Source organism: Syngnathus typhle, linkage group LG17 (assembly GCF_033458585.1).
Source record: "Syngnathus typhle isolate RoL2023-S1 ecotype Sweden linkage group LG17, RoL_Styp_1.0, whole genome shotgun sequence".
In the NCBI taxonomy this organism is placed as follows: domain Eukaryota; kingdom Metazoa; phylum Chordata; class Actinopteri; order Syngnathiformes; family Syngnathidae; genus Syngnathus; species Syngnathus typhle.
In genome coordinates this window covers 8,769,122-8,796,284 of record NC_083754.1, presented here as the reverse complement: position 1 = coordinate 8,796,284, position 27,163 = coordinate 8,769,122, and the positions used below count along the sequence as shown (strand labels likewise).

Genomic DNA, 27,163 nt, shown 5'->3' with positions numbered 1-27,163 from the left:
GTTGACACATTTCTTTTCATCTTGGCATCCGATACCGTGCAGAGTCCAAAGCTCTGTAAATGGTGTTGCCGGAGCATATATAAGAGGCGAGCTTGGCGCCCTTGGGACATTCGGTCAGAATCCACCTTGGTCTTTTCACTCGCCTCAACGCAGCACAAAGGTGAGTGTGCACCCCCCCCCCCCCTCCACAGCACCCCAAAACTGAGGATTCTGCACACAATCTTGAGACTTAATTGTTACGCCCCGGCCTGGACTATAATGACGATAATGAGGAGGCGACGGTGCCACCAGATCAGAGGACTGTGCAGGACTTGTGGATGATGAACATTTGTGCAAAGCGATGTGTCACCCAATGCTATGTGCCACTATTTTGGGGTTGGGGGGGCAGTGACAACATATTTGTCGTCGATCTTATCGGGAAGACTTGCCAACATAGCAGCGTAAACATGTTTGGCTCAAACTCAGTCGTGCTCATTAGCAATCTGTCAACTTGAAGCCGCATTGTTATTTTCAATCTCACCAAATATGGCCATGATATTTTTGATGGTCGTTGTTTCTCCCTTTGTAGATAAGCAAAAATGGCCTTTGCTGGTGTTCTCAATGATGCCGACGTGAAAGCAGCTCTGGATGGCTGCGCAGGTACCCGAAATTGAGCACCTCAAACATGTCCATCTTGTCATTTCATTTAGTGATTGCAACAAAGCGAGTTTGGAAGCATAGAATTAGCAACAACGTGAAATGTAGCAACACAGCCTATATAAAAGCACATTGCCATGATTCACCAAAGGTTGGATTTGAAAAATAAATTCAGAGAGTGATTTTGGGAGCAGGACTAAGCCAAGATCGTTGGATAGTTGTGATGAAGAGAATCACAAATTTGTGAAAATTTTCTTCAGATTACTACTTATGGTTCAGCCTACAGCTATCCATCACTAAGCTAGCTAGTTAAGCTATCTAGATGGCGAGTTTACTTCGATAGTTTAACAATTTTTTCTAGTCCCTCCTATCTAATCTTTTTTATCTACTTTGCTTGCATATTTCAATCATATTTGAATGTTTGCTTTGCAGGTGCCAACACGTTTGATTTCAAAGCTTTCTTCAGGGCGTGCGGTCTGGCCAGCAAGTCTAGCGCCGATGTGAAGAAAGCCTTCGGTATCATCGACCAGGACAACAGCGGCTTCATTGAGGAGGATGAGCTCAAGTATGGCGTCCAACTCAAGCAAAACGTACATTTCAATCGCCCAATAGCGAAGTTGCCTTAGGTCACACTAGCAGAAAACAACACAACAAACCAGTCCAGCATTAGCAACCTTTTTACAAATCTGAAAAAAAATGCAAATGGATGCAACAAGCATACAAAGGCATTTAAATCAAATTTGTACGTGTCATTTTATAAATGAAGTTTCGAATCATTTTGTTTTTTTGCATTAAAAGTGAACACATTTTTTGTTACAGAATAATGCTGACTCATTGTGTTTCTCCACTTTGTAGGCTGTTCCTGCAGAACTTCTCAGCCTCTGCCAGGGAGCTCACCGACAAGGAGACCAAAGCCTTCCTCGCCGCCGGTGACACCGATGGCGATGGCAAGATCGGAATTGAGGGTGAGACGTCTTTTGATACTTCTTATACTCCTTGCATAACAAAGGTCGAGGCTAAATAAAGAATAGTAAATAGTAAAAATTGGAATCAGCATTAACATTTATGTCATTTGGAAATCTAAAAAAAAATCTCAAATGTAATGAGTGCCAATATCAATAATATCAAAAAGTGATGTCAGTTATCGTCCAAAATTCAAGAGCCAAAAACAAACGACCATTTACTTTCTCCTCCTATAGAATTTACGGTCCTCGTCAAGGCCTAAATTCCACCTGACCAAGATCGTCTTGATGTCTTCGCCGGATCCGGTAATCCTCATCTGAAAGAATGTTTTTTATAGCTTATTTATAAATTGCCTGCGGACTATTTCTCAACAACTTTCACCGCTATGCGTGAATGTTTGGAAACTTGTGCAAGTTCAAACCCATCTGTACTCTTGAGGCGGAGTGAAAAAAAAACGGGAATAAAAACTCGTTTGGTGTAAAAATCAACTCTCTTGTGGCCCGCTTGTTTGCGCATCGTCTGACAATCCACGCTCACACGCACGCACACGCGCAGACAGTGATGATGTCACCGCAAGGGGCTCGGGAATTTGGCGGGGGGAAACGGCAACCGCGCCTGCCAGGCTTTTTGAATACGAGAGCTTAATCGCGCAAGTGGCCTATACCTGCACTTAATTACTTTGTGCTGGCACACATTCTAGACACAGTTGTAATGGCATACGAAGATTTCCGCTGGGGCTCGCTGGCGACCTTTCCAATTCGAATGGTTTGACTCCAATCGTGTGATTGCAGGGTTGCAACCTTGCACAAAAACAATCTTGGACAGCCGAGACGCTCTCCAATTGTGACTCTCTTCGTGGCTTGGTAGCGTGAAAGATGACGGCTGCCCCCCAACATCATGGAATTGTAGTGCCACCTAGATGCGAAAAATCATCTGCAATGTCAAGTCCAGAACCACCACCGGTCTGACTTTCCGTTTATTCTAGCAGGGGTGCAAAAACATTCCAGTTGGGATTCGGCTCAATTCTTTCGAGTTGTTGCCATTTCCAATATATCGCTGGATTTTCATTCAAATTGAAATCTGTACTTGCGTCCTGAGTTGCCAGCGCCACTTGCAATTTGTCCCCCTGCTGGTCGCACTATTCTTAGCAAGGGGGGAGCACAGACGTCTTCAAACGCACCTTTTTAAGCGTCTTCGTTTGTGAAACTTTAAAAATAGAGCGCTCCCTGGCTATGGCGCAAAATGTTCGCCCCCCACCTCTTCTAACACCGCCCCCCCTCTCCCCATTTGAGCGGTGTCAATTATCCAGTGCCTCAGGTTTCGATGGCGCGAACCTATAAAAGGTCAGCGGTGACACGGGGGCGAGCACTGCAGTCGACTTCCCGACCTGTCCCGCATCATCCGTAGTGTCCAAACAGAGAGCCCCCTCAGAGGTGAGTTCCAGTCAACGTTATATGTCAAAGGACATAAAAAGGAAAAATATATTAACTTTTTGATAGCATAAGATGACGTTTGGGAGAGGCAGCAGCTGCTTGAAGAAGACATGTGGCTCTTGAAACCTATTGAATTACAAACTCACATGGGACCTGTCATTCACAACTGTATCCAATTGACGAAAATAGATTTTTTAAAATGACTGCATGGATAGAATTGGATAATTCTAATTTGGCTTTTTAAGAAGTCCCGTGATCTGTTTCTTTTATATCACTCCTACTGGAAAATTGCATGGCGTGCTGAGTACATTGATGCAGTAGTCTGCTGTTGGGGATCTGGATCGAATCAATCCGACTATTCAGACCCTCACCCTTGGACATCCCATGTAACAGTTTATTTTCTTCATTAATTCACTGCTATGGTTATATAAAGTGTCCAGTATGCTTTTGTTTAACAGAACGTTCATGTCAATTTGCTTAAAGTGGAAGGAACACTGATGACTTAACTATGTCTAATTTGCTATACGTGTTCCTGTTGACACATTTTCTCTGTGAAAACAGCACATCACAATGGCCCTGCACAAAATGCTGAATGATACTGCGGTCGCTGCAGCCCTGGATGGATGCAAAGGTGGCTAGCAAATTCATCTTTGCAGACATACACACACGCACAAACACACTGTTTGCACACTGAGGGTTCTTAATCTTCGCAATGGTGACATCCCCGCTTGAAAATTCAGACGCCGGAACGTTTGAGCACAAGAAGTTCTTCCAGGCATGCGGCCTGGCCGGCAAGTCCGTCGACGAGTTGAAGGCAGCTTTTGCCATCATTGACCAGGACAAGAGTGGTTACATTGAGGAGGAAGAGCTCAGGTAAGAGAAGGGCCACAAAACACACATTTCATTTTATTGCTCTCTTCTGCTGTTTAGTTGACTCACCAAAGGCTGAAATAATATATTTCAAATCCTCATTTGCAACCAATAATGTATGATAAAATACTCAACAATAAGATCCTTGGCAGACTGTTCCTGACGAACTTCAAGCAGGGTGCGCGCTCCCTGAACGACGCCGAGACCCAGGCCTTCCTCAAGGCTGGTGACACCGACGCCGACGGCAAGATTGGCGTTGATGGTACGAGCACCACCGGTGAAAAGTGTGTGCACAATCAAAGCAAATGATGCTGATTCTGCGTTGTCCCCCACCCCGCAGAGTTCACCACCTTGGTTCGAGCGTAAAGAGTCACGTGACCAACAGCACCCGCTCTCATGGAACAACAACGCCCACCTCGCCCCTTTCATCTGAAAAATCATTTTTATACATCTGCTTAAGAGACGTTTCCTCCTACGCAACACAAACACACACACACACACACTCATGCAAACACACACGCACACAAGCACACACACACACACTCTGTCCAACAAAGATGATGATTATCGTGATTATCGTCCGGCTGTGTTCATGTCTTAAATATAAGGTTTGCATCGTGTCAAGTCTATGCACTTTCCAGGAATCGACGGTAGGAAAGAGGAAATGTTCTTTTGCTGCGGTCGCTCGGTCTTATCGAGGTTCATCAAGTGTCTTTTCAAATGTGACAATGTGACTGAAAATAAAGCACCGAATAAACTTGTGGACAGGATGCATGTTACGTGCCATTTCATCACGTGACAGGAGAACCAATGTTGCGCTGTGTCCTTTATGTCAACGCAGACGACGTTACACTTATCCACTAGATGGCGACATCCATGGTGAATTGAAAGGGATGTGCTCGAAACCGGGCATTCTGGCCTGCATTTAGTTTTTTTTACATGAACCTCTGTGCTCGAAACCGGGCATTCTGGCCTGCATTTAGTTTTTTTTACATGAACCTCTATGATATTAATTAAATAAACAAATTAGGGCAATTTATAACATTATGCACATTATGCATGAAAACAATTCTTAAAATGAAAATATCGATTGGGATGCAAGCTCAATTTCTAAAGGCACTCTAACATTATGCACAAACTATTAACACTCAAAGTTTGCATTATTAGTAGTGATTAATTCATGACTGCGCCTGCTTTTTAAGTTTTGACATATTAGCAGAAAATAGCGAGCTGACAGTCCCAAAAGCCAGGAAGAAGGGGGTCATTAATGAACGAAAATGAATAAATGATCATCAGTAACAGAATAGTGTGCAAAGGTATCGCCTTGGCACATGACATCATGCAACGACTGCGTTGCGGTGGCTTGAATCTCGCTGTCTATCCGATGTCCGACCTGCTGTCCAGCCCGCCGTCCGGCCCTTTTCTTGTAGACACAATTGGCAATTGGATAACGAGTTATCATGCGGGATTTTTGGGAAAACAAAGCCCGGCAAGAATGAAGACTGTGTGCTTATTTTTAGTAATACACTTCCCCTTATGTTTTCCAGTTAGAATGAAGTTAGACGGTGACAATCCTCCAATAACCAGCAAAAATGCTTTTGGAGGCTCACAGGCCTTTAATTAACATTTAGTGCAATGTAATGACAGCTCAGGTTGCTGATGTCCGCGGCTACTGGCCAGCCGCTGTCAGCATCACGGGCGTCCGTGCAAAAGAGTCAAGTAGTCAAGTTTCTTTAAATTCTTTCTGCAACACCACAATAAACTGTAACTGTATCTATTTCTCAATATATACAATCAGGGATGTGTTGACTTAAATCTACTAGAGCTCTCCTACACCTACTTGGTAAATACTGAAGTTGCATTCTTGACTGTCAGTCGGGTTCACAGAAATGAATACATAAGTGAAACAAGCTCTTGTTTTTGTTGTATGGATAATTTAGTTGAGTTTGAAGCACCTGCCATCCAAGTGAATTTTGAAGCGCAGTTACACTTAGCATGGTCATTCTGTGTTTAGTTCATTCTTGTGATGCGTTCGGTAAAAGGATACATCCATGAAGTGATAGGCGGGGGTGAGATGAAAGAATGCCAAAAAAACTCATTTCTCACGTTGTGTACAAGCAAGAAGGTTGGGAGTGTCGCAGCGGTAGTGGAGGATCCTTTGGAAGTGAATTTGCTTTTGACAAGGGCGTTCCACGGGTCCCAGCTCTTTGGCCGTGGGCGTTTATAAATAGTAAAGGTTAATTAGGTAGCTGGGAAACTGGATCGGGGCGGCCAGTTTGAATTTGATCCCCGGACAGGTAACTCAAGTGAAGCCCATTGTCGGTGCTGCAGGGCCTATATAAGCCACCTGGGCGGACGGCAGCCACCACTCGGCCCAACCTCCTCGCCCTGCTGCTCTGCTGCTGCTGCTGCATCGACAACCGGCCCGCCCGACTCCTCACCAGGTGAGTTCATCTTGCATCACACATGGAAGGCAAGAAGAGCTTCTTGATTTCATTGTCAGCCATGAGTAAATTCTCCAAAGCTGTCGGAGGTTTTGCCCCGGCCTTCGGCGAAATCCCATAACCGTTGGAGGTTTGCGTGCACCCGCAGGTAAAGAACATGTCGCTGTCATCGATCCTTTCTGCCGACGCCATCGCCAGTGCGATCAAGGACTGTCAAGGTATCGTCTTGCACTTCTTTGTCATTTGCGTGCATCTGTGTCACTCGCTGTTTGTGTCGCTTTCTTTGGGACGGTCATCAGGCCTGATTCCAAAAGGAAAAAGAGAGGAAAATCTTAAAGCATGTTTCTCCTCCTGGTGTGTCATAATGTACATTTCCCATGTTTGCTGTTGCACACATCATGTAAATTTGACAGGATGGAAGAAGGTAGTCAAAGTACATATCCTGGAGGAAGGCAAACACACAAGGCACCCTGTCAGCTGATAAGCTCGCTCGACCATATGAAGCAGCACTGTGCGTGAACGTGTTGGGGGTTCCCGTCATAAAAACATGCTCATTGGCAGCAGGGATCGGCTAAAAACAAAAGGAGTGGGGATTTCCTATTAGATGTTGGTCCAGGACTCCCACAATGCTCCTTGATTGACTCGGTACCAAGATGGCGCCAAAGATCCCAACTGACAAAACGATGCAGGATGATGTCGCTAACGCGTCCCGCTCTGTCGTTGATCTGCTTAGCGCCAGAGTCCTTCTGCCCCAAGAAGTTCTTTCAGGTGTGCGGCCTGGCCAAGAAGAGCCCCCAAGATGTGAAGAAGGTCTTCGGCATCCTGGACAACGACGGAAGCGGCTACATCGAGGAGGAGGAGCTCAAGTGTGTGCGGCCGACGGCTAGCGACATCCAGCCCAACCGGCTGCCATTTGCTTTTCTGGACTTGTGCTCTTTGCAGGTTTTTCCTCCAGAGGTTTTCTCCTGCCGCCCGGCTCTTGACGGAGAAGGAGACTAAGTCTTTCCTGAGCGCCGCCGATGACGACAACGACGGCCGTATTGGAGTTGATGGTACCAGACTGTGCATTTTTCAGAATTCTTTCCAGAACAATGGAAGATCTCATTGGCTTTCTATTGTCAATAAGAATCCTGACAGAATCCTGACAACTATTTTGTTTTTCTCCACAGAGTTCCAAGCGATGGTCCTGTCCTAAACACGAGGAGCCCTTTTCTCAGGTGTCCTTCATTTTACACGGCGTCAAGAATTTCCTTCATTTAGCACCATCATCGTTTTTTTCCTTCGCTTTTGCCGTCATGATATAAATAATGCCCAAATAAATGTCAAGGTCATCTCATACGCCCATACAAATAAACATGTGAAAACCACATACGTTGGCTCATTCTAATTTATCCCAGTGTGCATTTTGTTTTGTAAAATTCATGAGCTCATACTGTAAGCATGAGCAGAGGAGGTGACCTTGGTCAGTGCGGGAGTCCTGCTATGGCGAGATCAAATGTCGCCAGAGCTCAGCTTTGTCAAAGAAACCCCAGCCAACCTGCGGCCCATGTGCAAGGCCACGAAAGCAGCGGCGGCGACGTAAACACGCACCAAACAAACACCTCAAAGTGGGATCTGGAGGAACCCCGGGTGGGCAAGACGGATTGCGTGGTATCAGAGTGAGAAGGTCCGAATAGGCCGCATGAGGGAAGGCCTGATTATCTGCCAAGGTTGTCAATTATTCATTCTCTCATTGCATTGTCTTTGGAAAAAAAAAGTCTTATCAAGAAAGGTGTTTGGGGCTCATCTTACTCATTGAGGCCATTTAAAAGTTTAATGTGTGTCCCATCTTCAAGTCAGATCAAACAAAGTGCACAACTTGGACAATAAGCAGCAACATCAACATCATAACTTGGATTTCCTCCTCGTCTTGCCTTTCTGTGACTCTTTCAGTCTTTCCGGCGCAACCAAACAATCAAAATGACGGTGTTCTTGTAACATGAACATCAAATGATTTTGTATCGAGTGACGCAAAACTATTGACCTCATTCCGCAAATAAATTTAAGTTACGTAATCAAACAAATGAATGGTTCAGGTAGTTATCTACTTATTACACTGTTCTTTCATCAATATTTATTGTCAATAATTCCATCTGCTTTTGGCCACTATTAACAGGAGTTGACTGTATTTAAGTGTTTCTCTTTGTCTGACCACACTAAACATTTACGATTGTTGAAAGAGTTTGAGGAGCTTCGGGCTCCGGCGGCATACGTACCAGTACCAGTTCAACCAGTCTCGTGTGTTTTATTCATCAATAATCGCACATGCTCATCTTTGTGACGGCAAAACAAATACACATTTACCAGAATTGACATGACATCACATGACGCATGACATCAGCGACTTTACAAGGCCATCGTCGCCTCAATCGTGTGACCCGGCCAGCGGCCTTCAAAAAGTCTGTATCCCTTCTTCGTGCATCATTTAAAGGTCCGGCCCGTCACTGTCGGGTTTCAGCAGTCGTCAGGTTTCATGTGCAAGCATTATGTGGCGGAGAGCGGATGTAGCTCAGGTGTAAAGCGGTGACAGGAGCCCACCGCGGGGGGACACATCAATGTAGACGATTCGGCCAAGTCCGGACCTCTTGAGTTGCTTCCTGCTGCGGGATTGTGTTGCCGTGTCCGATCGGGTCAAAAGACCATTCGTGATTGAAAGGCTAGCCTCACGCAGACTTGCTTTCTGATTCTGAAACTGCTTATTGCAACTTATAGTTTAATATTTGTTCTTTGAAATTAGAGTATTTATTCCCAATTGACTACTGTCTTTTCTCTCAGCTGAACTAAGACTGCAATAAAGGATTAATTTTACCCAATCAGATTTTGCCATCATGCGTTGCCACGTCAATCTAATCTGTCCAGGACATTCGCAATTAGTAGTCCCGGCGCATGTGCCTCCAACTATATTAGCAAAGAATATATTTCAAATTCATTGAGTTCAAGTTCAGAATTGCTGGCACTTTTGCCACCTCTGGAAATTCATCAGCTCATCGGCATCAGACTTCATCTTTACGTGAACGGCTGCTCGCGTAAATCAGACAAATAGCTCGTGCGCCCTCTGGCGTATCTATACCAGATCCGGTAGTTTCTTTTTTTATTTTTATTTTTTATTCTCTCACTGTAAATCAAAATAAACCGATATGAAAAAAAGGACCTGTTTGAAGACGTACTAGGTTGAAATTATTTAATTCAAAAATAGAAATAAAATATAGGTTTTGTGGATGGCAGACTGACGTCAGGTGGTGTTTCCTGTCTCTTCTGTTGACTTTCACTTTGCTTCCATTCCCGAATCGCTTTTTTCCCCCCATCTGCTTGTTTGCTTGTTTTTTACCCGAGTGAAAAACACTTGCGCCCTCCAGCATGTACCAGGTAAACCCGATCTGCGGGGGGGACATCAAGGTTGATTTACCCACCTGCATGTACAAGCTCGCAAATATCCACGCGCAGCCGGCGAACAGCTGCACCCACGAGCACGCGCTGCAGGTAAACGACAAGCCATTTCTTTAGCAACGAGATGATTTCCACTTTCGCCTTGCTCTCCTATACATCGCCTTGTGTGTTATACGTACGTAGTAAACGTATAGCCCGCGACTTAGTGGCGGTGTCATTTCTTTTTGGAAACTGGTGAGCTAGCTAGCTAGCTAGCTAGCCCGGTGGAGCTAAAATAGCTTTCAGGCTGCTGATGCAACTCAAACGCAGTATACGTTTGCCGCAACCTTTTAATGGTTTTGATACTGTTATAACATGTAATAATGATTAAAAGGAAACTTCTCACTTTGTTGCAACAGTCTGAATTAGACCAACAAAAAAATGTAAATGGTAACGTCTCGACTCACATTTATCTTAAAATATTTGATCTACAGGTTTAATTCATCCCGTGACCTATTTTAATTCAATTCGTATTGAAAATAATTTAAAGTCCACAATTTTCATAAAACATTGCTTTTAATTATGAAAACGTAATTAAAGAGAATGGAAAGGAATTAACCGTTGTTACTGCGCATACTGTAGAATTGGCGTGTTGGACGTTTGCCTTTAAGGGGCGTGGTTTATTGTGTGACAACTGAAGCTGGGGTTGGTGACCCCTGCTATACATGCTCTGAGATTGGATGGTGACCAGTACAGGGTTTACCCCACCTCTGCAAAATTTAGCTTGCTGGAATTATTTCCTGTATGCAGAATGGCGAGGTGGACCCGTCCGTCAGAGCCCTGGAGGCACGTCAGGACGAGATCATGCGCAAATTGTACGAACTGAAGGCGGCTGTGGAGGGCCTGGCCAAAACGGTGAACACGCCCGACGCCGACATGGACCTGACGGTCAGCGGCAGCCTCTCGTCCCAGAGCTCCAGCTCCGCCGCCTTCCAGGGCGCGGCTGACCTGGACACACTACTAGGGAAGGTAGGAGGCGATTAGAATTATTGCGAATTATTAAGAATGTTGAAACAATAATAGTGTCTTGACGTCCCTTCCTCCGGCATCCCAAGGACCTTGGTGCTCTCCGCGACATCGTCATCAACGCTAACCCAGCGCGGCCGCCCATCACCCTCCTGGTTCTTCACAAGATGCTGTGCCAGCGCTACCGGGTGCTGTCCACCGTCCATGTCCACTCTTCGGTCAGCAGCGTGCCACCTCAGCTCCTCTCCTGCCTCGGCCCGCGCCATCCCGACAGCTACGCCCGACATCTCTTCCAGCTCGGCTTCACCCTCATATGGAAAGATGGTAAGGCGCCGTTGGAACGTCTCAGGTCTATTTTAGCTAAACATGCACCTTGTGATGAATGACAACTGAATTTGACAGTAAGCAGCAGTTGGCTTTTGCCTCCTCAGTGCCCAAACTGCAGATGAAGTTCAGCGTTCAGAACATGTGCCCCGTGGAAGGTGAGGCCAACGCGGCACGCTTCCTCTTCAAGCTGCTGGCGCCGTACCCGTCCGATGCTGCGTCGGCTACCCTGGTGGACAGCTGGGTGGACGCGGCGTTCTTCCAGCTGGCCGAGGGTGGCGCCAAGGAGCGGGCCGCCGTTCTGCGTGCTCTCAACACAGCCCTGGGCCGCGGGCCTTGGCTGGCTGGCCGGGACGTCTCCCTGGCCGACGTGGCGTGCTACTGCTGCCTGCTGCCGGCCGGCTCCGCCTCCTCGATCCCCGCCAATGTCCAACGCTGGCTGGAGTCCTGCGAGAACCTGGGCCACTTTGGCCCTGCCAAGGTGCTCCTACAGTGACCTCTGAGGGCAAAGTGAGAGGAAGACGGGCCGACCGTGGGGGGAACGCCTTTTCGCGGTTTCCGCACACGTGGGCTCGCTTTCTGCCTTTGTAGAAGTTTTGAAAAAGGGAGGAAGCACGAAAGGAGTGTGAGGACAACGGTGCGCTGACATCTTTCACCCACTTTGTGCCTACCAAAATAAATGACACTTGGCAAAAGGTCTGTGTGCTCGCGTGTTCTTAGCAGTTGGTCTTCAAAGACTCACATGAGATGGAGCAAAACCATTTTGGGATGAACAACAGGCAGGCAAGAGATCGGGCATTGTTTTCTCACAACGACTCAAGCAATAATGACTGAAAAGTCTTAGTTCTAAAATCAAATGAGCAAAAAAATAGAAATCCCACTACACTGCTTTTTCATCTCGTAGTACAGTATTTTATAAAACCTACATGATGTTCTCATTCAACAGCTGTAGAAAAAACGTGAATGACCAAGATTGCACCGGAAACCGACCTCGTGAAATCATAGTTCTATTGCAGCGTAGTCACTGTTCGGGCGATTGTCAATCAAATCGTTCCGTACACATGAAGCGAAGGGCTGATGATTTAAAAAAAGGCCTCGTTTACGTTTGGACATTTTCGGCACCAACTCCATTTGGAGAAAATGTCGCGTTTTTGAATAAAGGGATGGAAATGATATGTTTGTTGATTAATGGAACAAATAATTGCCAAATTCATTATTGACACAATAATGAGCCGCAGCCCGAGCCGCAGCCCCCAAAACGGCGCAAAGGCCTCCCAAGAGCGACAACATTGGAGGGGTGCAACGGGCACCACGTGAGGAATTGCGCCATGCATCGAGACGCAGCTCGGTCTGGAACGCAGCCCGAGGTGAGCTCAGCTGTTGAGCACGGAGCACACGTTGATGTTGTATCGCAGCAGCTGAATGCGTTCAAAGTATTCGTCGGTCAGGAAGTTTCTGTGCGAGGCGGCCAAGTTCCCTTTCTGGCTGAAGAGCCTCTGGATGGGCGCCGTGGACGGCAAGGTGGTGTTGTACTTGAGGAAGAGCTGCCTGATCCTGGGGAAGTCCTGCAAGGACTCCAGGCTCTTGCCTGTGCCCTCCACGTACTTGTGGATCTCCTCGGCGACGCCGCGCTCCTGGATGTGAGCTGTCCGTTTGGGCGAGCCGTAGCTGAAGAAGTCGTCCTCGGATTTGATGGTGGAGACGTTGCGGGTAGCACCCACCTCGAACACGTCGCACGGGTCCACTTGAGAGGCCTCCCCAGTAAGCAGGGAGCACATCTCCTCCCGTTCGGAGTCGGGCAGCCACCACAGGCGGAACTGGGGCGTGGTGGCCGTGGCCAACTTGGCCTCGTCGCTGGCAAACAACTCACGGAAGCGCGTGTCGATGGCGCTTGCCACCGAGACGATGACGTCGCCAAAGTACTTGGCGGAATCCTTGTGCTCGTTCAGCTTGTTCTTCAGACTGAGGACCGTGGGGATGACCAGGCCCAGGTAGCACTTCTGCTCGGCCTGGAAAAGCTCCAGCGCGAACGCCAGCGGGTGGAAGACGGCAACGTATTCTCGGAGGAAGTCCATCTCCTCGGGCTGCAGGCGCGCCACGTCCAGGCGGGCCGAGAGCTCTGTCAGCTCCCGTTCCGTGAGCGAGACGATCTTCTGGAGGGCGCAGTACTCCACGTTCCAGCGAATGACGGCCGGGACCAGCAGGGCCATTTTGCGGATGGCCTCGGCCGCTTCCATGCCCACCTGCAGGTGGTGGCACTTGCTCCAAATGGAGAAGACCTTGGACATGGTGCTATAATACAGCTGGCACATAGGTCCCTGCGACACAGCCTGCCAGAAGTCCTCGGCGACGATCCGCTCCAAGGTGTGCGAGGGACACCGCTGGATGGTGGGCAGGAACAGGAGCATGTCCTGTTCCGGCTCGCCCTCCAGCACGGCACCCACGTTCTCGTGAACGCCGACGTCGTCATTGACATCGGTGCCGTCCGGTGCAAACTCTTTGAAGACGGCGACAAAGGGGCTGGCGTTGTCGGTGACGGTGGTCTGGACTTTGCTCTCGATGCCGTACGCTGCGTGCACGTCGCGGATCCTACCGGCCACCGAGTCGTACGTGAGCCGGCCCTGCATCCTGGCGAAGCCCAGAGCCGCTGACTTGCGCTCCAGCGAGTCACCGTCAATCCAGTGGCAAGTCACGCCGAAGAAGCTGCCACCACCGGCGCTCCACACGTCAGCCGTGGTGCACACGTACTGCACGCTGGCCAGCTTGGTCGTCAGCTCCTCGCGCATCCTCAAAAAACTGTGGTCCACCTTGGCAAAGAGGGTCACGCTGTCCATGGGGTGGAGACCCTTGGTCAAGCCTGCAATCAGCTTGTTGAAGCCGGGCTGCTCCAGTACATGAAAGGGCTGACAGTCCTCCACGATAAATCGGAAGACGAGGTCGTCGATCTTTTCTTGCGTCGTGCATTTGGAGAGGATCTCCGCTTTGATCTTCTTCAGTTGACAGTAGCTGCTTTCCTCGCCGTTGTTGTCCTCCTTCTTCCGCCCACGCTTGGCATCGGGCCTGGCATCGCATCCGAGATGTGTTCTCTGAAAGATATGACGTTTGAATACTCCTCATGAACAGTATTTGCTACAGACGATCAAGGTTCACTTCAGAGCCGATCTGATACATGTTTGTAGGCTTGACGATATCAAAACATGTTCTGTTTGCTGCAAATGTCATTGTTTAAGATTTCTCTCTTTGCTGTTGAGGGAATCCGAGTTGTCAATCATTCGATCAATCGTTTTCTCTAGCTAAAGACTTTTATGAACAAATGGAGTAAAAATAATACAGAACTAGCATTCACGTCATGTATTTTAAGGAAAAATACTTGACATGCATGTCGGAATTTCCCCACCCCTGGGGATCAATAAATATACAATCAATCAATCAATCAATCAATCAATCAATAAAATAAGATACATTGAAACAGAAAATTCTGTCCGTACTGCAGAGCGCTAATTGGCTGTAACACTGCGAACTAATCAGATGTGGAAAAACGATGACTTCATTGTCGGATTGGTTAGACAAACAGTCCCCTTGATAATTTAGTTGAAAGGTTTTTGGCCAGCACTTCTGATTGTGAAGGCCATGGCAATAATGTGCATTTACATGCCAACATTTACAGGCAGCAATCGAACCTTAACACTCACGTCCAGGAAGTCAAGCAATAGAAGGCGTTAACATAATTGCATGAGCCAAAGATGAGAAATGTCATTGCTAATGTCGGTGCTAATGCTCAGGCCAGTCGAGCAGCCAGGCCCGGTTGAACCTGACCGCCCACCGCCGGTAGTTAGCGTGCAACAACACTGTCGTGATGACTAAAATGAACAATCAATGTTTATTTTCCAACAGTGACCTGGCGACGACTGACAGCGACGGCTCAAAAAGTTCATGAGGGAACTCGCAACTTACGTCCAAGTGCTTCTTTAGATTGGACGTGGACGTCTTTGACGTGGACAGTAGGTTTACCCTGGGAAGGCACAGATTACATTGCACGATGATATTTTTTCCTTGATCTGCCTTGTAGGTGAAATGGTGGCGATAACGCCAAGAATGGATGGCCGACTTGGTCTCGCCGCAGCCTTCATCGAACTCCGCGTCCATTTGGGAACCCACGTGTGAGTGACAAAAGCACTTGAAATGCAATCCGATTTAGTAATCGTGATTACACGTAAAAGTAACGATGGGCGGCGGAGAAATCCTCATAGATGAAAAAAAGGGGGCAGGTCTTTGTTTAGACGGAACCAGGCAGGAGTGGACAACGAGATCGTTCCACCAATGGCGGCTCGGTGAGGTCACGTGCATGCGCAGTGGAGGGAGTCAAGTGACGCTCGCCACCAAGTAGGAAATGCGCTTGCGCAACTCCCCCCCCCCCCCCCCCAACACACACACGACAAACTAGCGCCACTGTGTGGAAATCAAATCTATGGCAACTTTATTTATTGTACACAATGGCTGTTTCCATGACGCCTTGTGGCAACAACAACAAAAATGTTATGCCTGTATGTTTTAGCTATGTCATTCCGAGCCAACAGGGAAAGAGGGAAACGACTTTGTTCATTTGTTTTCCTCCGTTGATCCAAAGTGGGTAATAGTTGACAGTGGCAATTCATTTTGATTTTAATACTTGGGTACATTTCAGTTTATTTTTTTTAATCAAGCATTTAAATTAGCTTCTACAAGAGTATTTTTAATGGCAAGCATCCATAGATCTACTTACGTCGAGCATGTCAATACTAGAACCACCTCTGACTATCACCGATTGCTTACCGCGTTCCCCCTTCAGTCGCGTTCCTCCATTGGTTGCATTTACACGAGGGTGGGCTCTCTTTTCAGAGTTTGACGTGCACACTGGAGCCGAGAGATGACTGGAAAGTTTATTTCTGCGTTGTTTTCCTGCGCTTTGGCCACTATTGTTGCAAAAGTGAGCGCTCGCCTCAACAAGTAGGCGCATGGCCCCCGCGCACTGACGCACTCCGGTGCGCGCGCGCTCGCCTCGGTGACCGGACCGTGGCGTATCCCGACATATACCGCCGCGTGTCTAGCATGAGGAAGCATGGCTTGGTTTGAGCGCGGGGTTCAGACGCTGTTGGCCACGGTGGGGGCTTTCGCCGCCTTCAGCCTCATGAGCATCGCCATCGGCACAGACTACTGGCTTTACTCGCGGGCGTACATCTGTAACGGAACCAATGCCACCGCCGACGAGACCCAGCCGCCGCCGCCCAGGAGCAGGAAGGGGGACCTTACGCACTCGGGACTCTGGAGGATCTGCTGCATTGAGGGTGAGTCTGGAACACTATGGCATTTGATCCAACTCATATTTTACGCACGCAAAATTGTTTCGTTGTACTTTAAGGGGCGTCGTTGCTTAGGTGGGAAAAGTGGTCGTCTCCCATCCGAGATATTCTGGGTTCGGTGCACTTGTGACCTTGCTGAAGTCTCTTTGAGCAAGGTGTTGAACCGCCAGTAGCTCCTGACACCGAGTAGAAACCGTTAAAGCGGCGTCTTGAATGTATGAGCGCGTTTTGGAGCTAGTTTTAACGTGTCATAATGGGAGGTGAAATAATTATTTATGGTTGGCATTTGTGCCTCAGTGTTCTACGACTGGAGGTTAGAATCCCAGTTCCACCTTTGCTGTGTGGAGATTACGAGTTCTCTGTGTGCTTGCATTGGTTTCTCTAGTTTCCTCCCACATTCCCAATTCATGCATGTTCGGCTCACTGAGATGTGAATGTCCCATATTCGGAGTTTTGTTGTCAGCTGGGGTGCTATTGACAAAAAGGACAAGTTTAAAGACACAAAAGAAAAAAAGCACCCATGACATGACATACATGACACTTGAGCCCAATGTTGAGACCTGGTGAATTCTACCTGGGCTGACCATAATGGTCTCCTTCTCTCACAGCACAGTAGCCTAAAAGTTGCTTGCAGTTGTCTTTGAGACATTTCTGAAACATCATGACTTGCAAATGGAGGCAAAACAACAGACGGCGTGAATGAAAGAGGTGCTGCTGTGAAAAGTTCAATTGGCCATCGAGGAACAGATGAAAGAGAAAGAAACACATTGCTTCCAAGCTGCTTTGTCTCCCCGTGCAAAACTTGGTGCGCACAATAGCAGCTAAAGGATTCGCGTCAACAAGGGAGGGGAGACAACGAAAGTAGCGTGTCCATTCACTGCGAGCGAAGTGCTCAGTTATCGTTGACTTTCATTCACGTCTTTCGTGATGCTGTTGCTTGGCAACTTCCCTGGAATCGCTATGGAAACATGCCCCGGTGATTTAAAAATAGATGACTCGGAGGCTTGTCATGTCCGAGCACAGAGGTGAAAGTAAATATATTTTTTAAAATGTGTCAAGCTACTGCTACACACGCTAGTGCGCTGGAGGTGACGTCTCATTTTAGATGCAGGCAGACGCTCATTCATTGACCGGTCTGAGCTTTCCTCCTTCCCGACACATAGGTTCATTTGTAGCCGCTGCCGCCGTGGCTGCATCGATCAACAGAATGACAACGTTGCTGGCGATGGCATCTCGTTGCTAACGGTAACACAGCCGCTTCCAACACGGATGGGTCCATGTGGGGTTTCGTCCCTCATCGTGGACAAAAGTGTCACGTCCACGTGTCTAAAAAACAGTTACACACAAAAGAAGATGTCAGGAGCACCTCGTTGTCATGTAATTAACTAAGGGGTGTCGCCATGGCAAAAGAGGCGCGGATGCTGAGTCAGGAGGCTTGAATAATCTCTTTGCCTTTTTGCTCATGTTTAACGTTAAAGCTAAAACAAAACACTGATTATTTGGCGCCCTACAGCAAAAAGACAAAAACACACTTCTTTATCATTGTCCACTTGTTGCTAGGCAGAGTTCATAGTTTGCTTTTGTTCGGAGGAGCCCACTATTTGAAGAAGTATCATAATTGTTGGCTTTTTAAAATATTGACGGGAAGATCTCTGAATGTTCTGAACTCCCTTTTCCATTTTAGCTTAGTATCAATGACGGACAAAAGTATTTGGACACTATTTATTTTTTTTTTTAAATATTTCTCGCACCACATCTTAAACTAGAGCACAGACCCATTTTCAATCTGCGACCAGACAGAAACTTGTGCTCCATTTCTGCTATGGCACTAATTAATTTGACAGCGGACCTATTTCAAAGCCGCTGAACCATTTCAACAGTGACAAGGTGGCTCAGCATCTCGTACTTTGTTATTTGCACTTTGCGTCCGCTGCGTCGACCCACTGTTAGCATTTGAAGCTTCTGACACGTGAGCTTTTATATTGTACGTTCCTTCAGCCACGAGGCAGTCATGATCACGGCATTGCATAGATTGAGAGTGCGACATTAAAATAAAAAAGCTTGCTAGTTTTGATGTCATTTTAAGATTATTAAACCGTCATATCTCATCACAGAATGCTGAAAGTCTTTGTTTACGTCTTTGCCATGCAGGCATCAATCAAGGCAGCTGTTACCGAATCAACCATTTCCCTGATGACAACGACTACGACACGGACAGCTCGGAGTACCTGCTACGTACGTACCATGATTATAACGCCTTATTGCAGTTTTTTTTTTTTTTCTTCCAGATTTTGTCGGGGTCACAAACAGATATTCAGCCTCATGCAACCTGATTCAGCCAGGGAGCCATTTAATTTCGTGTTGTTAATATTTTAATTGCAAAATAATGCAACTTGTCTTTTTAATGGAAAAACTGAAATGTAAAAAAAAGAATTCTTTGTGAAAATTTGCACGACCAAACGCTTTGTTGTTTGACTGGACTATATGGCTATTGTGTGTGCGTGGTAGGCATCGTGCGAGCCTCGAGTGTGTTCCCCATCCTCAGCACGGTGCTGCTCATGCTGGGCGGCCTGTGTGTCGGCGTTGGCCGAGTCTACGGCAAGACCAACAACATCCTCCTCGGAGCGGGGATTCTCTTTGTGGCCGCAGGTGAGGCAGAGGTCCAAAAACGTTTCCCTGTCATCCCTCAGCCCTCCTACCCCTCCAAGTAGTGTCACATCTGATGTGCTTTGTGCCCCCTCTCGTTGTTTGTGCTCCGTCGAGCAGGTCTGAGCAACATCATCGGCATCATCGTTTACATCTCGAGCAACGCCGGCGACCCCAACGACAAACGGGACGACGACAGGAAGTACACGTACTCCTATGGTTGGTCCTTCTACTTTGGCGCCCTGTCCTTCATCGTGGCCGAAACGGTGGCCGTCCTGGCCGTCAACATCTACATCGAGACTAACAAGGAGGTGCGCTGGCGGGCGCGGCGCGAATTCATCCGCTCCCTTTCGTCCTCGTCGCCGTACTCCCGCATCCCCAGCTTCCGCTACCGCCGGCGGACGTCTCGGGCCAGCTCCCGCTCCACCGAGGCGTCACGGGAGAACTCGCCTGTGGCGGGCCCCAAGGGGGCCGGGGGGACGTCCCCCGGTGGGCCCCTGGATGAGCTGTCCATGTACACCCTGGCGCGGGACAGCGTGACGGACAACGCGTACAGCCCCGAGCACGAGGCGGCCGCCGACTTCTTGCAGGTGCACAACTGTTTCCCCAACGATTTGAAGGACAGCGTGAATCGCAGGACCACGCCCGTGTGAGACGCGCAAAATGAGGACAAGCCGGCGGGACCGAATGACTTGCGTGCTCAACAAGTGAAAAAAGTACTCACACTCTGTGCTCTGGTAGAACTCATAAAAGTACTGAACAATACTGATCCAACTCCTGGACTTGAGTACAAGTACAGACTGAAATGTCCTCAAGTGATTTTTCCCTGTCTATAGTTTGGCAACTTGCACAATGAAACAACGTCCGACAGCAAATTTGAATCCACGACGGCTTTATGTGTCCCTTAAAGTACTTTTGATGCTGACTTCAAAATAGCAGGTGAGCTATCTTCATAATTCTGTTTTTCAGTTCGACCTGTTAAAACTTGCAGCAGTTGCTGAACCTGAGCCTTAATTCATTCAATTCAATTCAACTTACTAAATGGGGACTGCTACGTGGAGCCTAACAGGGCGTGGACTCAATGCTCCAAAGGAGCGCAACTTGTGTAATCTTCATCGTCATCATCATCATCCAAGTGCATTCAGACTACTAAAGGCCTCCCCTCAACCAAGCGCCTTAGCCTTCATTAACGAGGAGCGCCTCGTCGTCTGTCCACTGGAGCCTTGCGAGGTTGACGCACAGTATACAAAATGGCCGCCTCACTATGAAGCCATACAGCCAGCCACATTAGCAAAGACATTTCATATCATTCCAAATGTATTGTGCAAATATCGGGTTTAAATATAAGGAGACAGATAAATAACTTACCGAAATGTGTGTTTCTGAGTTTGTATGTATTTTAGCGCCCTACAAAGACTTTCAAAAATATGAACAGGGCATCATTTGATTTCCTCATTTTATTTTATTTTATAGCTATATGATTGTAATGAATATGTTTAATAGAGATTCAACTTTGTCTGACAGCCATGTGTACGTATTTCCTTGACAATTCAATGTGTGGGAGGGAATGTAAAGTTCTGGCTTACAATTACAATCAAAGTTGCAGAAATAAATGTTGCGGGGAAAGAGTTGTGAGCATCATTGAAAAGAGAAAAAAGAACACTTTTGTTTAGTAGAAATCAAGGGTTGGGTTTCCCGACTTGCAGCGCTCGGCACTCCGACGCAGATTAATGGAGCAAAACGGGTCAAAGGGGTGAGGACGGCGCTGGCAAAACAAACAAGCACCGTGCCGATGAGTGTTGCCTGTCATTGGTCAACAAAATGCCTCTCAAGGCAGAGAAATCTATTTTGCTACGCAGAAAATTAGCCACCAATTAAATGTGTTTTTCACTCCCGCTACAGAAAAAAAAAGTCTTCACAGGGCGGCTGGCAGCTGTAATTGAAGTTAATCACAGCGTGGCTTCGTGGCGTTAGTCACGGATGCTCATTTTAGTCACTTCAGTCATATAAAGAAACTCAGGAAATCAGGGTTGGCGGTGATGCGTCGCCATGGCGGCCTTGTTGCCTGGAGACCAGGCTAATGTCGACTTTGCCTCCCAGCCTTGCTCAGAAAGAAAAGGAAGGAAGAAAGAGTTCAAAAGGGTCACGAGGCCAAAGGCAGTGGCAAAACACTTTTGAATGATGGTTTCTGTAATTGCAACTTGATAGTGGTTCTTTCAAAAAGGTGGAATAAATCAGTTTGTTGATGGGGTCACGGGGCCAAACGGTGCCATGATGACACACTCGGCGGCCTCAGGCTCTGAGTCACTGTTGGGCCGCAAAGGCATCCAGGTAGAATGCGATAATGAAACAAGCGCCTTTCTTCTGCCTGCTTCCTCCTCCTTAAACGCCAGCCGACCATCAATTTCCCGCTCGGCTAAGCTGGCGATGGTGTTTAGAGATAGCGCTGGCTCTTTCAAATAGCGTGACGCGTCAGAATCGAAAAGCGCACCTGGGGAAACGCAACCAGCGGCCGTTTGTGCGTTACACCCGCAAAGTGTAAATGGAAGAAAACAGACGCGGTCCCACAGCGGCCAATCGGCTAAAAACTGCCCACCAAAATGTAAAAGGAAATTGTTGCTCTTCCCAGTTAAACAGATTTTCCCCTGGACCACAACGACATGCCTGGTCAATATTTTTTATTCAATATTTAAACTTTTTTTTTTTATTGTGCTACGCAGCATTCTATAAAAAAAATATATATTTTTTTGTGTGTCTCTAAATGTGGATCATCTGCATGCCTTCAGGTGGGACCCACTTGTGAATCCTGATTGGCTGAGGAAGTGGATCAGTTCATCTGACAACTAATAAAGGAAATCTCCCCCTGGGAGTCCCCTGACACGCAAATGATTTTCAAAGCTACTCAGAAGACACCGTTCCACATCAACTGCAATTTTGTTTTGGAGGCCCGAGATGTGTTAAAATGCGAGTGGGGAGCAGCGAGGGAAACACAATAAGTGACCGAAAGTTTACTTTAGTAGGTCTTTGTCATTTAGTGTGAGGCCTCCACGCGCCAAATAGAAAGCGGTGAGGGAGAGCAAGAGCGGAGGGCTAGAAAGTAGGGCGCCGTTTTAAGTTCCCTCTTTTATTTTCAGCAGGCGCAAGGCAGAGCGCAAGAAAGATCAGAAAGGAAGAGTCACTCGTGCCAACGGGACCAGAGGACAGCGAGCGACAAGAACCACACAGCATGTTGGAGGAGCAGGCCACCAAGGTGAAGATGACATGGGTGGTGATCGTGGCGGGCATGTCGGCCATGCTGGCCGCCGTGGCCACGGACCACTGGGCCGTGCTCAGCCCCCGAGTGGAAAAGCTCAACGCCACCTGCCAGGCTGTTCACTTTGGCCTCTGGAGGCTGTGCAAGAAAAACATCTTCATGGTGGAGGAGGACCCGCAGGGCAAAGGCTGCGGCCCCATCGGCCTGCCCGGAGGTACGATCACTGACGCTAACGTAACAAAGGGGAGAGAACCGAGCAAGTAGCGTCCGTTTGGCAGGTCGGCACTAAGAGTCTGAAAAATGGCTACTTTACTCTGAAGTTCCCAACTTGACCGAGTCATTTTTTTAAAGCCTGTGCTTAAGTCGAGAGTGTGAGGACTTTCCCCACTTCTGACTCTTTGAATGTAGCCAGCAGCGTTGGGACGAGTCATTTTTTTTAGCCGCCGGCATCGCGCGCGGGCTTGAACGCTTCAGGCTTGGACGCTTCAGGCTTGAACGCTTCAGGCTTGCGATTTCTTTCATTGACTTTTAGCCCGGCAGCTCCTCATCAGGACCGACCTTAATAAACTGAGTCTCGGCGCTCCATTCCAGAGCTTAAAAGCACACCTGGGAGACTTGAGTTGAGGGGGGGGGGGTTGACGGGGTGAATAAGGCAATAAGGTTGAATGTTAACGCTGAATGTCGAATTTGCTGTCAAACCACCTACACGTCCAACCAGTTTGGTCCAATTTTGCCTGAGGAAAACATCCACATTAAGCAAACGCATCTGTCCAGCTCTGATAAAAACTGCCACCATGGTAAAATCTTTTTTAACAGTCTCTTTCGCATAAAGTTCAGCAAAAAATAGCTGAGACTTTTTGGAAGGCCTCACAGCTCTCTGAAGGCTTTTGTTGCGTCCGGCTGTAGCTGAGCTCCTCGTGCCATCCCCCAGAATGAAGCGGTCAAAGAAGGCCGACGACACCGAGACACAAAGCAGACTGATTGGTGAGCGGCGAGTGAAGTGAATTTAAAAAATCTCTTTGAATGACAGCTGGGGAGGAAGGAAGGACAAGCACGCACCCGGAACAAAAACATTTCGATGCCTTTGTCCGCAAGGTCGATGATGCGGCCCGGCGTGCTCCGATCGGTTCCGCCCTCGCTCGGGTAATGAACGCCACATTTCATAAGGGACGCGCTCGACGGCGAGCGCCAAGATAACATACCGAAGCAATCTTGAGACTTTTATTTCATTATCGGTAAGTCGGCTACCGCGCTCGAACAGACATTCTTGCCAAATGCTTTGCTAACACAAATGAAATCAGTAACCCTGCGGAGACAAACCTCAGACGCGATTGCCTCTTAGGCGCCTATTTCAAAAAGAATCACAAGGGCCGTTGCTATTAGCAACAAATCAAGGCAGTCGTGTTCACGCCCACAACGACGCTCACCACCCATTTCAATCCACTGCGAAGATACCAAAACAAAGTCAAGTCTGCCTCAGGGCGTGGTTCCACAACTTGCGCGCGTCATGAAAACGGAACCCTCAAGAGGCAAGGAAAATAATTTTGCATCCCGGACTGGAAGCAACGCAGCTCAATCAAAAGTGGCAGTAAAGGCAAATAGTGCTAGCAGCCTCTAATGGATGATTTGGTTTGCTTCGTATCAAACACGCACACACACATGCGCGCACACCCATGGTCCCCTTGCTATGCCTTAACATGTGGATGAATTAGACCGGCCAGCACTGGTAGCAGCCTGTTGCTAGGTAACCTCTTTAGTCATTCGTTCTCATCCCGGGTAACAAACGGCTCCTTTGTTGCCTGCTGTACACATATACACACAAAGATAGATGGGAGGGATTATTAGTTTTTTATTTTTTCGCTTCTTTGATTTGTCGTGATCATGAAAAGGAGTTGTGCCAGCCTCGGAATTGTGCAATTTGCATCCCTGTGCTGTGCTCGAATCAACATGGATTATTACGACCGCTTTTTGCAAAGTGGTGCATACAACAGACGCACTAAAAAGAAAAAACACAGTTCAAATAACACTAAATGAATTGGGGGTGCTGACTTTTTTCTAGCAGATGAGGTTTGTGAAATATTGCGCAATACCGATTTGTGTTTTTCCTCTGTGTTCCGCCGCAGCCAAGAACTGCTCCTACTTCAAACACTTCACATCAGGAGAAGAGGCGGAAGTTTTTGAAGTCAAGACTCAGAAGGGTAAAAGTTGCAATGGCGTTTGCGTTTATGAAACAAATTTTGTGCTCATGAGGAGGAACACGAAAAAGCGCTGCTGTACATCGCGGTGGTAATATACTCGTTGCCTCTGGCTAGACTTTTATTCCCGCCTTAATTTATCGCAAGACTCACGGGATCTGAAACAAGAGCACATTTGTATTTTTATCATGATGTGATTTAATATATAGAGCAACGTGTTTATTCGTGTGCTTTTGAGCTTGGCACAAAAATATTTGGATTTGCTTGATTCAGCAACTAAATGGAAACAATCGACATGTCATCGAGTCGTAATTAATGACAGTGGCCACGGTGAGTGGCTCAGCTGCAGACCACATTTTGTTGGCAGAGTACAACATCTCGGCGGCGGCCATCGCCATTTTCAGCCTGTTCTTCATGATCCTGGGGACCTTGTGCCTCATCTGCTCCTTCGGGAAGGCCCGCGACTACCTGCTGAGGCCCGCCGGCATGTTCTTCGCCTTTGCAGGTGCATTTTCATGTTTTATCTGTTTCCAAATGTAAGGTCATCAGAACGATGATGACAGACCACCGGACTCGAGTGTGACAAGGTATGGGTGACGTTGCCCGCCCGCAGGCCTGTGCATCGTCATCTCGGTGGAAGTCATGCGTCAGTCGGTCAAGCGGATGATCGCCAGTGACGAGACCATCTGGATCGAGTACTACTACTCGTGGTCCTTTGCGTGCGCTTGCGCCTCCTTCACCCTCCTCATCCTTAGTGGCGTGGCCCTGCTCCTCATCTCCATGCCCCAAATGCCCCGAAACCCCTGGGAGACCTGCATGGACGCTGAGCCCGACACCTTGGATTAGCTTCACGCCCACTCGGACGCACTGCAAGCTGCAGTAGAGCTTCGAGAGAAAGATCATTTTATTTTATTTTATTTTATTTTATTTTATTTTATTTTATTTTATTTTATTTTATTTTATTTTATTTTATTTTATTTTATTTTATTTTATTTTATTTTATTTTATTTTATTTTATTTTATTTTATTTTATTTTATTTTATTTTATTTTATTTTATTTTATTTTATTTTATTTTATTTTATTTTATTTTATTTTATTTTATTTTATTTTATTTTATTTTATTTTATTATTGGGTCTGGAACATATTGAGCGCTAGTTTCAGTCCCTATCCATGTGGCTTAAAAATGTCTTTAGACAAAAAAAAAAGTGGGAGGCCAAAGAAAGACGCAACACTGAGCTGGTTGTCGCAGCCGAACAAAGAGGTGACGTGACGCGATGCGACACTCGTCCTATTGTGCGCTTCTAAAAAGGCTACAAATCGATTTGTTCAAATCTTCTGACTTGTAATGTTTTTACTGCCAGTGAAGCATTTGCACCTATGAGACAACAGCAGCCATTTGCTTTTGTGACGGACTGAAGGCTTTCTTTTTCTGGTTGCTGACCGATTCTACCATTTTAATCGATGCCAGCGTAGCAAATTGGTAGCTTTTTGGTGTGTCTACTAAACTGACAATTGAACAAAATTTTGTGGTGTCTTTTGTTGTGTTGATATTGATGCGTAGCTATAGTGAAGCAATCCAAGGTATAGTTCCAAGCGATATTCCGATTGATTATATTCACACATACAATCACCTAAAGACCCCACCCTCTGGTTTCTTTGATGAACCCGTGCCAAACACTCTCTGGGTCATTGTCCACACGCTTGTCAAGAAAGAAAATCCTTGTAGAAGGAAAAAGAAATAAGACAAATTCTCCAGAAACAAGAGAGTCTGCTGGAGCGAAAGCACGCAAGAAGCCGGCCGCATTAATCTTTCACGAGACCTTTACCTTCCGCCTGTGTCTTCTTTACTCACTGTCATGTTTCATTTCTAGGATTCGAGCACGCAGTGGCATTCCCGCCGCTCGTGTTCAATAATCAACTTTGCATGCATGAGTGTTAGCGTGTCACTTTCAAAAGTCCCGCGCGGCTGTGTAAACAATCGGAATGATCCACACTACACGTTTGTTGATTATACTGCTGTCGAGTGCCAAAGGTCAAGATTGCTTTGCTGAGGAAAGATCTTTCCCACCTGGGTCTTTCTTTTTTGGTTGTTCATGCAGCCACTTGACCGTTGGGCTGAGACAGACGTGTAATGAGGCAATCCAAGCGTGCGCTGCGCCGGGACTTGATGTGGACGTACGGCGCAAAATACACTCTCGCTCGGAGGATGACAAGCCTCGAGGACACATGCCAAGATAACACGAGTGTGCTTGACTAAATCTGCCATGACCGCTGACAGATAAAGAGAGGGGCTGGGATTTTTATTTTTCGAGAGAGGTAAGCGTGTCTAACTTACAGGCACTAGTTGATGATAGAAGACAATGTCAAGTATGGATTCAGTTTCCACAAGGGGCAGATATAAAAGTGGTTAGATATTGAAAGCCTCAACTGAAAAAGCAAGTGCAATCTGCGAAGTTTTAGGATGGCAGAAAATCCATACTACTCACCAAAAAAATGAAGGATCAACAACAAAAGTTAACATAACCAAAACCTTAAGTCAGACAATCAGTGATTTCATTTTGTTGAATTGCCTTCAAAAGCAAAACGCAAAGGTTGACTCACGCCGCTGCCAGGGGCAACCAGACAAG

The 27,163-nt window shown here is 47.1% G+C and overlaps 7 protein-coding genes across 9 annotated transcripts; 6 read left to right on the top strand and 1 right to left on the bottom strand.

Annotated features, from left to right (window-relative positions):
* Positions 1–25: 25 nt before the first annotated feature.
* On the top strand, positions 26–2,087 carry LOC133170601 (parvalbumin beta-like). Its single transcript, XM_061303652.1, has 5 exons — positions 26–160; positions 569–639; positions 1,069–1,201; positions 1,492–1,601; positions 1,836–2,087. Exons 2-5 carry the CDS (start codon positions 579–581, stop codon positions 1,859–1,861), a joined length of 330 nt encoding a protein of 109 aa, XP_061159636.1. The 5' UTR covers positions 26–160; positions 569–578; the 3' UTR covers positions 1,862–2,087.
* Positions 2,088–2,887: 800 nt separating this feature from the next.
* Positions 2,888–4,672, top strand: LOC133170599 (parvalbumin beta-like). 2 transcript variants are annotated; one of them, XM_061303650.1, is made up of 5 exons: positions 2,888–3,032; positions 3,594–3,663; positions 3,773–3,905; positions 4,055–4,164; positions 4,243–4,672. In XM_061303650.1, exons 2-5 carry the CDS (start codon positions 3,603–3,605, stop codon positions 4,266–4,268), a joined length of 330 nt encoding a protein of 109 aa, XP_061159634.1. In that variant the 5' UTR covers positions 2,888–3,032; positions 3,594–3,602; the 3' UTR covers positions 4,269–4,672. The 2 variants fall into 2 exon arrangements, with proteins under 2 accessions (XP_061159634.1, XP_061159635.1); XM_061303651.1 differs by lacking the exon at positions 2,888–3,032 and adding an exon at positions 3,357–3,418.
* Positions 4,673–4,815: 143 nt separating this feature from the next.
* Positions 4,816–7,715, top strand: pvalb8 (parvalbumin 8). The gene is made up of 5 exons (XM_061303653.1): positions 4,816–6,346; positions 6,495–6,564; positions 7,080–7,212; positions 7,289–7,398; positions 7,516–7,715. The coding sequence occupies exons 2-5, from the start codon at positions 6,504–6,506 to the stop codon at positions 7,539–7,541; spliced, it is 330 nt and encodes a 109-aa protein (XP_061159637.1). The 5' UTR covers positions 4,816–6,346; positions 6,495–6,503; the 3' UTR covers positions 7,542–7,715.
* A 1,897-nt stretch (positions 7,716–9,612) lies between these two features.
* aimp2 (aminoacyl tRNA synthetase complex interacting multifunctional protein 2) lies at positions 9,613–11,796 on the top strand. Of its 2 annotated transcripts, none has more exons than XM_061303420.1 (4): positions 9,613–9,865; positions 10,562–10,780; positions 10,867–11,101; positions 11,209–11,796. In XM_061303420.1, exons 1-4 carry the CDS (start codon positions 9,743–9,745, stop codon positions 11,595–11,597), a joined length of 966 nt encoding a protein of 321 aa, XP_061159404.1. In that variant the 5' UTR covers positions 9,613–9,742; the 3' UTR covers positions 11,598–11,796. The 2 variants fall into 2 exon arrangements, with proteins under 2 accessions (XP_061159404.1, XP_061159405.1); XM_061303421.1 differs by having other exon boundaries at positions 9,616–9,751.
* On the bottom strand, positions 11,794–15,408 carry zgc:161969 (uncharacterized protein LOC569044 homolog). The gene is made up of 2 exons (XM_061303418.1): positions 15,056–15,408; positions 11,794–14,187 (listed from the first exon to the last, which is right to left on the bottom strand). The coding sequence occupies exons 1-2, from the start codon at positions 15,245–15,247 to the stop codon at positions 12,475–12,477; spliced, it is 1,905 nt and encodes a 634-aa protein (XP_061159402.1). The 5' UTR covers positions 15,248–15,408; the 3' UTR covers positions 11,794–12,474.
* Positions 15,409–15,513: 105 nt separating this feature from the next.
* On the top strand, positions 15,514–20,714 carry cacng4b (calcium channel, voltage-dependent, gamma subunit 4b). Its single transcript, XM_061303419.1, has 4 exons — positions 15,514–16,425; positions 18,592–18,675; positions 18,949–19,089; positions 19,207–20,714. Exons 1-4 carry the CDS (start codon positions 16,200–16,202, stop codon positions 19,737–19,739), a joined length of 984 nt encoding a protein of 327 aa, XP_061159403.1. The 5' UTR covers positions 15,514–16,199; the 3' UTR covers positions 19,740–20,714.
* A 1,598-nt stretch (positions 20,715–22,312) lies between these two features.
* On the top strand, positions 22,313–25,382 carry cacng1b (calcium channel, voltage-dependent, gamma subunit 1b). The gene is made up of 4 exons (XM_061304163.1): positions 22,313–22,553; positions 24,463–24,537; positions 24,902–25,039; positions 25,148–25,382. Exons 1-4 carry the CDS (start codon positions 22,313–22,315, stop codon positions 25,378–25,380), a joined length of 687 nt encoding a protein of 228 aa, XP_061160147.1. The 3' UTR covers positions 25,381–25,382.
* The last annotated feature ends 1,781 nt before the right edge of the window (positions 25,383–27,163 follow it).